The sequence below is a fragment of the Gekko japonicus genome, unplaced genomic scaffold (assembly GCF_001447785.1).
Source record: "Gekko japonicus isolate JY-2015 unplaced genomic scaffold, Gekko_japonicus_V1.1 scaffold990, whole genome shotgun sequence".
Lineage (NCBI taxonomy): Eukaryota > Metazoa > Chordata > Lepidosauria > Squamata > Gekkonidae > Gekko > Gekko japonicus.
The window spans coordinates 211,624-225,284 of NW_015175385.1; the positions used below are offsets into that span (position 1 = coordinate 211,624).

The window sequence follows — 13,661 nt, forward strand, 5'->3', positions numbered from 1 at the left end:
CATCATCTACACTGTTTTTTGTCTTGAATTGTTTAATAAAATATACCTTTAAATTGCAGTGCTTAATCAACCTTTGGAACGCCCCTTTATTTTTGTCGAGTGTAGCTGGAATGCCTATCCTAGAGATGGAGGGCTGAGGATTCCATGTCAAAAGTTCAGCAGTGGAATTGACTGCCTAGGGAGGTGGTGAGCTCCCCCTCACTGGCAATCTTCAAGCAGCGGATGGACAAACACTTGTCAGGGATACTTTAGGCTGTTTCTGCATTGAGCAGGAGGTTGGACTAGATCGGTGGTGGCAAACCTATGGCACGGGTGCCAGAGGTGGCACTCAGAGCCCTCTCTGTGGGCACGCGTGCCATCGCCCCAGCCAGACCCAGACCATCATTAAAGTGTCGAATTCTCTGCCAAATAATTTTAAGTAAATGAAAGCATTTGGGATTGCTTTCCTTACTTTGTTTGGATCATCTTAAGTTAATGTACGAGTTGTTTTTTCTAAAGTAAAACCTCAGTATTCAAGTTAAATTGCCGTGTTGGCACTTTGCAATAAATAAGTGGGATTTGGGTCGCAGTTTGGGCACTCGAACTCTAAAAGGTTCACCATCACTGGACTAGATGGTCCTTCTAACTCTTTGATTCCCTTGACTATCCATTCCACTTTGAGCTTAACCTAGGACATCTTGCTCTTTCTTTTCTTTCTGTACAGGCATCTAGATGATAGACTTTGTTGCCTCCAATAATACAGTGAATGCTCTTTCTAATTATCATCATGGAATAAATCGTAGTAAATGTGGGAAACATGAATGAACTGGCTCTGGGGAAGGCTATAGTCCCAGTAGTAGGCACTGCTCCCTATTATATTGGTTCTAACCTCATAAATACCTCTGATGTTTCAATCACAGAAAGGGTTTCGGGGACAGAGTAGTAGATTTAAGCAACCCTGCCTTAAATGTATTGAGCTGCTGTCTTGATTCAATCCCTTTAACTCTTATTCTGAATTCCCTGGTATATCAAAGGTAGGTGTTGGGGCATTTTTTTATCAGTGCTTATCAGTGCTTGCATTTTTTTTAATCAGTGCTTCTGCTTTTGTTATGCTTGCTTAAGATAACCTTTCAGTCTAACTATGAGGTTACTTGATTACTGGCCTTGGTTACCCTTTGGGGAAAACAGCATTCTCTTTTTCATTTTGTTCAGACAAGTTTGGGATGGGATCTGTCTTGCTTTTTTGATTGCTATCAGACTTGCTTCCTTTAAGAAGCATTGCTTATTTCTGAATCACTGGGTGCATAAATAGTGAACATGGAGTTAGGAGCCTAGTATGTAAGATGGTAGCAAAGTGTCCATTTCATATGTGATGAGTCTGCAGCTTGGTCATTCATTGGGGTTTTGAAATTCAAATTGTAAATGTGAGTGTGGGGCAGATAACCAGCAGAGGCAACAGGAAAGGGTTACCAGCTGGACACTTAGTCATGGCATTGATAAATAGCTGAAGCACAGGATGTGACTCGTAGTGTACCAGTATGCCAGGCCTCCCTGTATGCAGCAAGGCGTTGGTGTCTGAGGCTCCTTTAGCTACAGAAGCTTCCATATGCAACCCTGTTGTGGAGCTCTCCTCTGTGTACTTTTCTGATGCTTCTAATCTCACAGCATCATTTCCCCCTGCAAGTTTTGAGCCTGGCTCAAAACCAGGCAAACAAATTGATATCTGTGTATTTCTGAAGCGACGTTGGGATTCTTGTTCATTTTGCAAAGCAGTATTGAAAATGTGACCAGGAGAGTAATAGGGTGAGAGACTTAAATCCCAATATAGCTGCTAATCCTGTTTAATACTCTAAAGCCTTACAGACCTGTTCCACTTTGCAGTTAGTCTCGTGCTTGGTAAGATACATAAGGAGTGGGCTACAGAGATGCAGCGTTGGCAGGTACCGTATTTTAATTTCTGGAGTGTAGACTGGCTTGTGGAGGGTGTTAGTGGGAGGAGGATATTGGCTGTTAAGAGGCTTGAACTTTGGCTACAGGCAGCTGCCAGAATTGTGTGGCTGTCCTGAAGTTTAAAACGCTAATAGGCACTTCTAACAGCTTTCCAATGATGAGTAAAAATTGTTTGTAACAAGAAGATAGATTCAGGTGGGTAGCCATGCTGGTCTGAAGCAATATAACAAAGTTCAAGTCCAGTGGCACCTTTAAGACAAAGTTTAATTCTGGGTATAGGCTTTTGTGTGTATGCACACATTGAAACAAGACTTCCTCAACCATTACATATAGGTGGGGGGGGGGGGTTAGTTGCCAGGAAGGACTAATTAAAGTCAAGATGAATAAGTAACTGAGCGGTAAGTATAGCTAAGGTTGGATTAAAGCCGTTGGAAATACAAATCTCATGCAGATAATAATAAAAGAGTTAACAAACAGATGTGAGAACTAAGTTTGAGTCCAGTGGCACCTTTAAGACTGACAAAATTTACTTTTGGGTATAAGCGAGAACTGAGTGACTTAGCATGTGTAGTGAGATAAGAACCCACTACACATGCTAAGTCACTCAATTCTCGTTTATACCCAGAATTAAACGTTGTTGGTCTTAAAGGTGCCACCGGACTCAAAACTTGGTTCCATTTGTAACAAGGTGCTTGATCAATTTTATATACTGGGTGCACAGAAACCTTCTTTCAAGTTGGGGTGACGAAGAAGGTTGTTTGCTTGAAAAGCTACCGACCAGTGCTCAAAAAGATGTATGGCAGATGCAGCAAGTTGTTCCCTGAAAGATAATCCTCAGTTTCTTAAGCAGCCTGTTAATTGGTCCCCCTTCCTTGTCCTGTGGAACAGATGGAAAACGCTGCAGCATTTGGCCACAGCCATCTCATATGGCTTTCCATCCTTTCTAGACACTGCTTGCTAGTAGGTGGATTTTGTCCCCCTTGCCTTTGTGCAGAACCGAGCCTTTTTGTCTCAAATTCTAACTCTCTCATTAGACTGGCTCCCTTTCTTCCATATAAGGCCATCCTGTTGTATCACTTCCTGCTCCAGCTCCTTTTTCGTTTCCCTCCCCTCTCCTCTCCTTACCCGGGATTCAAGCTTGCTCCATGTGGCACACTTGTAACGATTCACAGCTGTCTGAAACAGCAGAGGGCTTACGGTCCCTGCTAAAGTATTCTCCTTACTTTCTTTGGGAAAGGAAGCCCTTTACAGCTCTTCCAGGCCGCTTTAATAACCGCCATTAACTTCGTGTTCCCTTTTTTTAGAATGCCGAAAATCTTCCCCCTCATTTTAAAAGAGGGACCCTCAGCGTCTTGAAGAAGAAGTGGGAGAATTCGGTATTGGGGACGGAAGCTCGGAAGGAAACGCTGCGGAGCAGCTGTGCAGAGGTTAGGCAGAAGGCTGTCAGCCCCGCTGCTGGAACTGAAGGCGGCTCTGTCTCCCGGGCAGAAAGTGACAAAGCCTCAGGGATTGGTCCTACATCTCATCTCCATTCCTCTTCCGGAGTGACTGGCCAGTTTGGATATCCCAGTGTTGACAGCGGAGAGGCGAAAGCCCATTCACCCGAGAGTGGGAAAATGGAAAATTGTCTCAGAGAGACCCAGCAAGAAGTAGACAAGCCTGAGCCCAATGAAAACCCGGATCCTTCAGGGAAGATAGAGAAATGTAGCGTTCCTCTGAGCAGGCTAAAGATGATGTTTGAGAGGGGAGATGCAAGTCAGACAAAGGTAAGGCATGGATTGTTTTAGCACTTTTTGGCTTTTGGAATAAGAGTTTCTGCAAAGTGGTGATTTTCTGCAAAGTGGTGATTTTTAGGACTGCCAACTGTGCAAAGTGGTTTACTGACTTTGTCTGCTGTAAAATAGTATTGCCTCAGAAGTTACACCCAAAGGAATGGGTGTTGCAAAATGCTACTTTTCTGGATGCTGCTAACTCTGCTGGAGTTCTGGTGGAGCAGGAAATGTATTAACAACAGTTAATTGAAGTGTTTTGTTGGAGTCAGCCAAACTCAAGATAACTGTGACCTACACATGCCATCGGAAAAAAACCCAAACCATCTCTGAATAAAAATAAAGGGGTGTGCGCTATTGCAATAAAATACTTCAGTTCTTTTTGTGTTACTATGTGGTTGCAAAATTGGGTCTCTGGTGCTAAGCTCTCCTCTTGCTATCTTTCATATGTGCATCTTAGCAAATGTTTCCTGTAGTTTATAAAGAAAAAAAAATCTCACAGGAAAAAATGTGTGAAGCTAGTCAGCCTAGCTCTTGCCATCACTAGTTTTGACTTGCAAATTCACAGGCCCTGCATTTTCCTTACAATTGCTCATGAAATCTGATCCTTCATGTGGACTGCAGACTGTGTCCCCAGGGAAAATTGCGTAACTAGAAAAATGAGTTGCATATGCTGGTAGTTTAAAACAGACTGGCTGACTTTTTTCCTCCCAAAGTTTTCTCAGTGTTTGATTTTTGTTGCTGGAAGCATCTTAGACCTTAAATTGCTTGGGTTTTAGGGAGGAAAAACTGGTGGGTTAAGCTAAGCTTAATAAAATTGTGAGGGAGGGTGTGTCTGAAATTCTTCATCTAAGTTGTATGAATTCTGAATTGCTGATTGAGCTGTTTAGTCCTGAAAGTGCTAGAGAAAGGGCAGGGTGTAACTTTTCTCCAGAGTTGTGGACACCTGGTCTGTAGATGAGTCACCCGGAAACATATCAAAAGGTATTGTGTCTAAGCTGATTAGACTTTGCACTGCAGTTATTGTCACGGTTGGTTTTTGAGGAAATTATAAACACCAGATAGATAAAATGGTTTGCATCTATTTCAGTTGAAATAAAGATGGGTGCATGCCTTCTTTCAAGCTGGTCCAATGAGAGAGAAAATTTCATCCTTCCTGTGATCAACCATGTTGTAATGTACAGAAGTTCAGCTGTTTATACAGTTTGTAGCAAGACTATTCCTAGTGTAGACTATCACAATTCCATGTTTTATCCCCACCTCCCATCTTTGAGTGCCTTTTTCTCATCCCAGTTTGTCAAATGAAGGAGGAAAATTTTGTGTGTTATTATAACCAAAAAGCACTACTATACATTATTTTAAAAGATCCCAAGCAGGCTAGAGAGTGATACAAATTACTAATAATTGTGCAGCACTGGGGAGGGGTGGGATGCCATGGAAGTCCTGTTGGAACAGGAAATGCCTTGGAGTACCAGAAGCACATGACTAGATCACTGAACACACTGTTTTTTGTTGGTTCGTCGTAGCCAGCGATGTGGTTTTAGGGCATTCCCCTGACTGTTTTACGTTAAAGCTTCTGTTCTCTTGAGTGCTGCAGGTTTGCCTTAACTGAAAGTCACTAGAAACATCAGGTCAGGCCCTAGAATAAGGTGGTTATGGCTGAGCTGGTTTCACCGTACCCTGTCATTACTGGTTTGCCAGAAATGTGCTATATTGGTGGTGACTTGTGTTTTGTGACTCTAGTCATGCAAACTGTAGCATATACAGCAGCATCTGCTACTTGGAGTAGCCATAAATTCTTCTGCTCAGTGTTTCAGGCACATAGAAAGCTGTGTCCTAAAGTTAAAAGATTTCTAATGATGATGCTTCTTATAGCTAATTGCTGGAGCACGTGTAAAACCTGGTATGTAATTCCCAAGCCACCTAAAATACTAGTATTCCAACTGATTATCAAATACTGCTCCCCCCAAAAAAACAGAGCAGAACTTTCATCGTGTCCAAGTGAGATAATATGAAGGCTTTATGACCAGATTTGTTTGAGGTATAAAATATTCAGTCTTTGCTCAGGGATCATTAAAGAACAGTACAATGGATATAATTCACCCCAGGTGAAGTGACTGGTCAGACAAAAAACAGTCCTAATTATGGATATGCCTTGGTTTATAACATTTCATATCTAAAAATGCACTAAATTGAACAACGAAACATTACATGCCTCCATTTCTGGGCATCCAGTGATCCATTGATGCCCTCAACACTATAGAGCGTATGTAAGTGATAGGGCAATGGTTTCTAAGGATAGGGAGAAGCTGTGGCTCAGTGGTAGAGCATCTGTTTGGCATCCTGAAGGTTCCAGCTTTAATCCTTGGCATTTCCAGTTAAAATTATCTGGTAGTAGGTGATGTGAAAGACCTCTACATAAGACCTTGTGGACCAATGGTCTGATTCAGTATAAGGCAGCTTCACGATGGCTGCAACTGGCCTGAATTTAAGGGTGCTTAGGGAGGGGCTGTAGCTCAGTGGCAGAGCATCTGCTTTGCATGCAGAAGGTCCCAGGTTCAGTCCCTGGAATCTCCACTTGAAAGGACCATGTACTTGGTGGTGTGAAAGAGGTCTGCCTAACACATTGGAGAGCCATTTCCAGTCTGAGTAGACAAAGGTGTACTATTGGTGCTAATACACAGAAAAGCCAAGAAGCAATGGCAAAGCTCAGAGGTCTTCAATTTGGATCTTTATTTGCATAGAATGAGTTAAACTGCTAGAGTATGTGTATGGGAGTACATTTTCACCCAAATGTTATGAAACAGCACCACTGTGCAGGGGAGGTGTGCACAGGTATTATTCCATAATGATGATGCCTCCTTACTCGGTTTGGAAGGCTCCAGGAATCCACTTTGGCTTATTGCAGGCACAAAAGTGAGCCGGTCATTTGCGGTGATGAAGTAAGCGATGCTGGAGACTGCCAGCAATAATTATTCTTTCCAGGGTCTGACTCCTATGAGGGCTTCAGCCAGTAAGCTAAGGGCGGATAACTGTCAAGAGCCCAGAAATGAAGTGCTGGAGATCTTGAGCAGTGACAAGGGCCTGCATACCTGGAACTGGTTTGTGTTGATGATTAAGGAGACGTCTCAGATTTTTCCTGGTCCTGATTTGAGACACTGATTTAGCTAGGAAAAGAGCTATTTCTCTTGTTAGAGAATGTGGTCATTCGGCTAAATTAACCCCAAACAGGGGATTGCTTTTGTTTCTGAGACTGACTCTGGTTTCAGTCACAAGAAGCAGCGTTGGGAAGCCCTGGCTCTCTGTCTGAGGGATATTGCTAGTTTACCAAACCATGGGGAACATTATGTCCAAACATGCAAAATGTTCTGTGTGCACCTAGTGACCTCATTTTTTTTTTTGAAGCAAGCTTCTTTTTTATCAAGATGTTTGAGACTTGGAAGAGAATATATTGCACTTTCAATTTCCGAGGCTCTACCTGAAGACAGAGCTGACATATGCAAATGAATTTAAAATAAGACTTTGTCTCCACATTGTGGTAAACCCTGAGTTCACCTGATTTCAGTTCCTGGTCCATTCATTAAACGTTATGATTGGAAGCTCTGACCTGGATAACCCAGGTAAGCGTGACCTCGTCAGATCTTGGAAGCTAAGCAGGGTCAACACTGGAAAGTACTTGGATTGGGAGACCTCCTTGAAATACCAGAGGTGGGGGGAGGCTTTATTCAGCCACCTCTCTGAATATTCTCCAGGCCCCGAGTAGGGGTCAGTCACCAGAGGTTGCCATGACTTCCAGGTACACACACAGTCAGTCACCGGTGGTTACCATGACTTCCAGGTGCATACATGCTTGCACATGCACATATTAAAAATACAAAAAAACAAAACCCTGTTATGATTGGAAGAACTTGGGCTAGAAGGCTGTGGCTAGTGAATGGAGGTGCTGTTTCCCCCAAAAAAATTGACTTCTGAGTTTAGATGCGGCTGAACAGTTGAGCCGGTTTAGAACACAACCAACAAAACCCCTGCAATTTTGATTATTATTCTTGTTTCCCATTATTGATAAAATTTGATATTTGGAAGTACTCTGAAACTGATTTGGCATATGATTTGAGATGTACAGTACTTTCCATCCAACAAGTCCTCCTTGATTTTAGTGATGTTGTATCCTGCCGAGCCATGTTGTGGATTAGCAGTTTAGGTGAATCTCACATCTGGACCAATGTTTCATTAGTCTGATTTTTACTCATGAGATCCTTATGGGGATTTTATATGGACAAAATGAGGAGATTACATAAAACTAGGAATGATGTGGGCTTAAGTGAGTCTCCCCCCCAGTTCCTTTTGTTTTTCGTAATAAGTAGCCTTTGTAGGCTGTGATGGGGAGTGGAAGAGTGGTAGAGGTGAGGAGGTGTTGCCGGGAGCCATTTGTCTACTACAGACCATGTTCCCCTCCTCAGTATCTTTTCCCTGCATCAAGAAAGATACAGGACTGCCATTCCCCCTCCCTTGCAAAGGGGAGAACCATTTGAGGAGTCTGGGGAATGGGTGAAAGATACTGTCATCCTTGCTGCTATCCATTGCAGCCCACGAAGGCTGCTTTTCTTTAACCCAAGATACTGTTGAGGACAAGTGAAGGAGGGCAGGGAGAGGACTCCTTCTTGAGTTCAACAAGGAAATACTGAATTATCATGAGTTCTCGCTATTTATATCTTACTATCCATACACTTTCTATTCTTTGTGGCAACGATAGCTTTAATATTTGCATCACAGTTTTTCAGCTGCTGTAGTAATTCAGTGTGTCCTAAGCCACAGATGATGTATTTCCCCCCTCTGTGTTCCAATCTTCTAGTAAAAGTGATTTCTCTTCTAAAATGTATTGAAGAATTCCTGCATTCTAATAAGACTCTTACAGGGTGAATAATGCGAGTTTTCTTTCAGAGGCTATCTGTGACCTGATGCAATCACATCAGAGCTTCTGTGTTTTTTTATTGTTTAAATGACACGCCTCACTAAAAGTCATGACTTCTGCTTCTTTACAATGCTGAGATTTCCTGGAACTTAAGCAATGACCTAAAATTCTGTTGACACAGTCTTCTTATGTTAAGAGTTTGGGAAAATCCTTGCCAACTGAATTCCTATCTGCTGACTGCAAATATTGGATAGGGAGAGAAGAGGATGAAGCTATTCCTAAGAACCTTGAACAACTTCTAGCTATTGTTTCATGAGCTTTTTATTTTTAACAAAGCGTGCTTAATTTGTTTTCTGATTTAAATTTTGCATATTATCATGAAGTGTGATCAGTGTTTAATGCACAAGAGCTAACACTCATTGGTCTGTATGAAGCCATGCATTTCATAGACTTTAAGGGCACAAGTTTTCTGAATGCATGGAATATATATGTGCTTGAATACAGGCTATTGTTAAAGGAAAAGTCCCTTGTTTCATACTATAATGGAGAATTAAAGCAATTCAAACTGAAGTGACTTCCAGAAAAAGTAAGCCCTTAATTTATAGACTCCACTGTTGACTCAGCTGAACTTTTTTGTTGATTTATCTATTGATTTTTTTTTATTTTAGCTTGACTTTAGTTACAACCCATGTTTAAAAAATGGCATCCATGTTAAAAGATGGCAAGGTAACTGAATCAGTGGCACCAGACAGAGCTGATGATAGCATGGGCATTTTCATAACAAAAACTTGCTTTCTTAGGTGCATCCCATGGATAGAAAAGATGGTAGTGAGAAGTAAGGTGTATCTGAGTTGTAGTACCCAGTGGGTGCGTTCAGACGTGGCCTTTCTGCCGGCATAAACTGCACCAGTTGGAACCGGTGCAGTTTATGCCGGCAGAAACGCGATCAGACTCCATCTTGCGTAGCCCTCCGGTGGACGCCCGCTCACACGCTGCGGGCGTCGGCGTTTTTTTTTTTTTTAAGGAAAGTTTGAGCACGCGTATAGGCAGCCATTCAGAGAATGGCGATTTTTGCGCATGCTCAACCCCCCCCCGTACGTTTAAACTTTAAAGGTAAGCACTTACCTTTAAAGTTTAAAGCCCAGCCTGGCCTCCCTGTAGTCCCGGTCTCCTCCGGGAAGTTAAAGTAAGGCTTTTTTTTTTTTTAACAAACGCTCAGGGCGAAGCTTCGCCTGAGCACATATCGCTTAGTTTTTTTAAAAAAATGGCCGGGGAAAGCCGGAAGCCTCAGACTTCCGACGGAAGTAGCTGGGGAACGGAGGAGAGCGATCAGATGCCGGGGTGCACCAGTTACAACCGTTGCACTCTGTTTACCACCACTTCGGACCTAGTGGCAGAGTGCAACGGTGTAAAGGGATTTACAACGGTTAGGGACAGGAGGCAGATGTTCGCCGTGTGAACGCCCGTAAGTACACCTGTTGGAACCAGCACCCTAACCATTGTAAATCCCCCGTCTGAACACACCCAGAGTGTGGTAGGGAGGTAGGTTATGATAACAGCACCTTTTATTGCTGAGCAACTCTAGTCAGTGCCTGAATTAAAGATCTGCTGGAAACTATAACTATGTCACCTTGAGTTCAAGGTGGAAGAAATGCAGGATGGTGGCATATTGGGGGAGAAACATTAACATGATGAGCCACAAGGATAGTGATATAAAACCCACATTTGAGACCTTGTAATAAGTTGGAGAGGAGCGTGGCTCAGTGGTAGATAGGCTTGCCAAACCGCGGCGGGGGATCCATGCGTCGTCGCAGGATCGCAGCCGCGGGGGGACAGCGATCCACGCTGCACCGGCGTCGCCAGTATATGACGCTATGCGTCGCCCTGGCAACGGGGCTGTTTGGAGTCCCGTTGCCAGGGCGACGCATAGCGTCACATCCTGGCGACGCCGGTGCAGCGCGGATCGCTGTCCCCCCGCGGCAGTGATCCTGCGATGACGCATGGATCCCCCGCCGCGGTTTGGCAAGCCTAGTGGTAGAGCAACTGATTGGCATGCAGAAAGTTCCAGGTTCAATCCTTGGCACCTCCAGTTAAAGTTATCTGGTTGCAGGTGATGTTTAAGACCCCTACTTGAGACTCCAGAGAGCTACTGCCAGGCTGAGTAGACAATACTGACCTTGATGGATCAGTGGTCTGATTCAGTATAAGGCAACTTTGTGTGTGTGTGTATACTTTGCCTTTGCTAAAGCAGCACAAAAGGTAGTGGCCAATTTTTGTATTTTGGGGAGACAAGAGCATGTTCTTCAGATACTGGTCTATGGCTAGAAAATGTACTTTGTTGAACAACTGGATTCCTTGTTAGCCAGTCAGGCTCTTTAATGAGGTTGGTATGGCTCTGAAGTAAAGGCTTCACAGTACCAAATCATATGTATTCTGACTGAGCTAGGACACTGTTTACAAACCCCAAGAGAGATGTAAAAGCATGGAATCCATTTTCTCGAGCAGTGAAATAGTAGGCAAAATTTTTACTCTTTATTTCAAGATATAAAATCTTGATTAGGGTTGCTAAGGTGAATGTGACTAGATCTTAATACTTGAGCATCAGAATCGAAAAATTACTTTAATTTTGCAGGGAGACCTGTCTAATCTGTAAATCATGTGGTAACATCCAGTAAGGTCATTAACTTTAGCTTTTCATTGAGAAAATGCCTAATGGTTTCCTCATTGGTGTCTCTTGGCCTCTTGAATGCCTGGATTATGCCCCTCTTTCTTGTTTTGGTCTGAGATTTCCTTGATGATGTCGGTGCTCAAATGGGGTTGAAAAACATCTGAAGTTTTGTGATCCCTAACTTTATTTAAAATACTTTAGAAGTAAATATTTTACTTCCAGCACAGGCCAGGGCAGTTTAATGGCAGGGGTTTCAAATGCAGACAAAAACAACCACCCCCAAGACACACAATACAAACCATTTGTAAGAATACAAACATGAACGACGCAACCAAGCACTGTTCTTCCTTCCTTCACACTATCCTCAGAATAACCCTGTTGGGTAGATTGGTTGAGGTTCTGCCAGTCACCATCTCAGAGTTTCACGGCGAAGTGGAGATTTGACCCTGAGTCTCCCAAATCCTTGTGTAAAATTCTTAACCCAATATTCAGTGCAGACTGCCAGCATTCTAATATTTCTTACTCTGGGCCAACAGTGCCTTGAAATACACAGCGGACCCTAGTATTCATCATATAATATTGTCCTTTCCCTATGCTTATGCTATATCGTAGCTTTCAGTCATAAGATCTTCAGTGAAAGGGGTAAATGGTATGGGCTGCTGTTCATAGCTGAGCTTTATTGCTTGTGTCAAAGCTCTGTATGTATAACTCTGGAATAAAACTCAAAACCATTTTTGGCTTCAGAAGAAAGTAAGGTAAAAGTTTCCCTTGCTCGAAAGCCAGTCAAATCTGACTTAGGGGGCGGTGCTCATCTCCGTTTCCAAGCTAAAGAGTCGGCGCTGTCCGAAGACGTTTCCGTGGTCATGTGGCCAGCATGACTAAACGCCGAGGTGCACGGAACACTGTTACCTTCCCATCAAAGCAGTACCTATTTATCTACTTGCAATTTCTTGCTTTCGAACTGCTAGGGTGGCAGGAGCTGGGGCCAGAGATGGGAGCTCACTCTGTCACACAGCACTAGGGTCTCAAACTGCTGTACTATAGACCTTCAAGTCTGCAGCTCAGTGTCTTAACTTTTGAGCTACCTTGGCCCTTAAGAAAGTAAAGGTAGTGGCAATGTCTTACAACCCCCCCTCTACTAAGTGAAGAGTCCTTTCCTTCAGTGGCAGGGAGTGAAAAGGTCAGATCTGATGATCTGTCAGCAGAAGGCACTGATAGTTGTCAAACTTCCCTCTGTTTTCCTCCCATCAGCAGTCCTTTACAACCCCAGGAAGTTGATTTGCAGGACCTGCTTGAAGTAACAGCCACACAGGTTGGTGGGCTGCCACCATGAGGGGGAAGGGAACAAAATAGCCCTTCCTGCTAATTCTGCTCATGGAGCTTGACTGAAGAGGCAGGAAGGAGCAGTTTCACCCATTTCCCCCTCTTTGGGGTTTTTTCCCCACTGGGTCTTTGCTCTGTCTTGGCTTCTTAACTGCATCAGTTTTCCCCCTCCTTTACACACAGTATTGTTTACCTAGTCGGTTGTTGTTCTCCTGGTTTTTCTTTCAGGTTTTCTCATGTATTTTCAGACCATTTTGCAGTGATATGAAAAAAAACCCACTTCCTCCAAAAAACAACAACAACACTCAAATCCTGTATGTGGGTGGGACCAATTCAGTCAAGAAGCCAAGCTGGAACAAAAACCTGGTGTGGAAAAGACCTCTCTTATGCTCCACCAACCTGTTGTGAATACTCAGTGTGTCTCCTGTGATCCCCAGAACCTGTGCTTCTGGAATAGAAAGGGATTGCTGTGGGAAGGAGAAGGGGGGGGGAGAGATCCATGCCCCTTACGTGAGTAGATCACTGGCTCCAACCCATCTCTTCTGGCATAGAGTGGAAACTGTAAATTAAGGCTGCTACCTTATCTTCCTGGCCATGTGGGCAATACAGATGTTTGTGTAATGTGACATTTCATGCTCATGACATGTCTAACTTGGGCCCCAGTCCATGCAGCTATACTTTCCCCTTGTTCTGTTAGGATTTTTTTTCAAATTGACCTTGCTGTTACATCCATTCCCTCAGATGGTTATTCCATGTCATTAATTTGAATGTGTAACCAAATTCTTAATAAACACAGGACTGACTCAACCAATGTTCCCTCTAAGCTGTGGAGTCTTGTGAGCAAAAATTCTACTTTGTGAGCTCCTGGCATTAAAGTTGTGAGCGAGCGAGTTGGCTGCTGCATAAATTGGTTTGCTCTGGAGCTCTCCTTCCTGAGCTGAGACAAAAATGTGTGAGCCAGAAGCTAAAAAACATTGAGCTAGCTCACACCAACTCAGCTTAGAGGGAACACTGGACTCGACATTCATCATTGTTTCTGACATGTGGAGGAAGTGAATTG

At 43.4% G+C, this 13,661-nt stretch overlaps 1 protein-coding gene across 3 annotated transcripts in view; it reads left to right on the plus strand.

Moving 5' to 3' along the window:
* Positions 1 to 13,661, plus strand: part of LIMA1 (LIM domain and actin binding 1) — a 78,004-nt gene that overhangs the window by 34,486 nt on the left and 29,857 nt on the right. For all 3 annotated transcript variants that reach the window (XM_015425629.1, XM_015425630.1, XM_015425631.1), the window contains exon 4: positions 3,234 to 3,695. In XM_015425629.1, the coding sequence (XP_015281115.1) occupies positions 3,234 to 3,695 (462 nt within the window). The remainder of the gene's footprint in view (positions 1 to 3,233; positions 3,696 to 13,661) is intronic.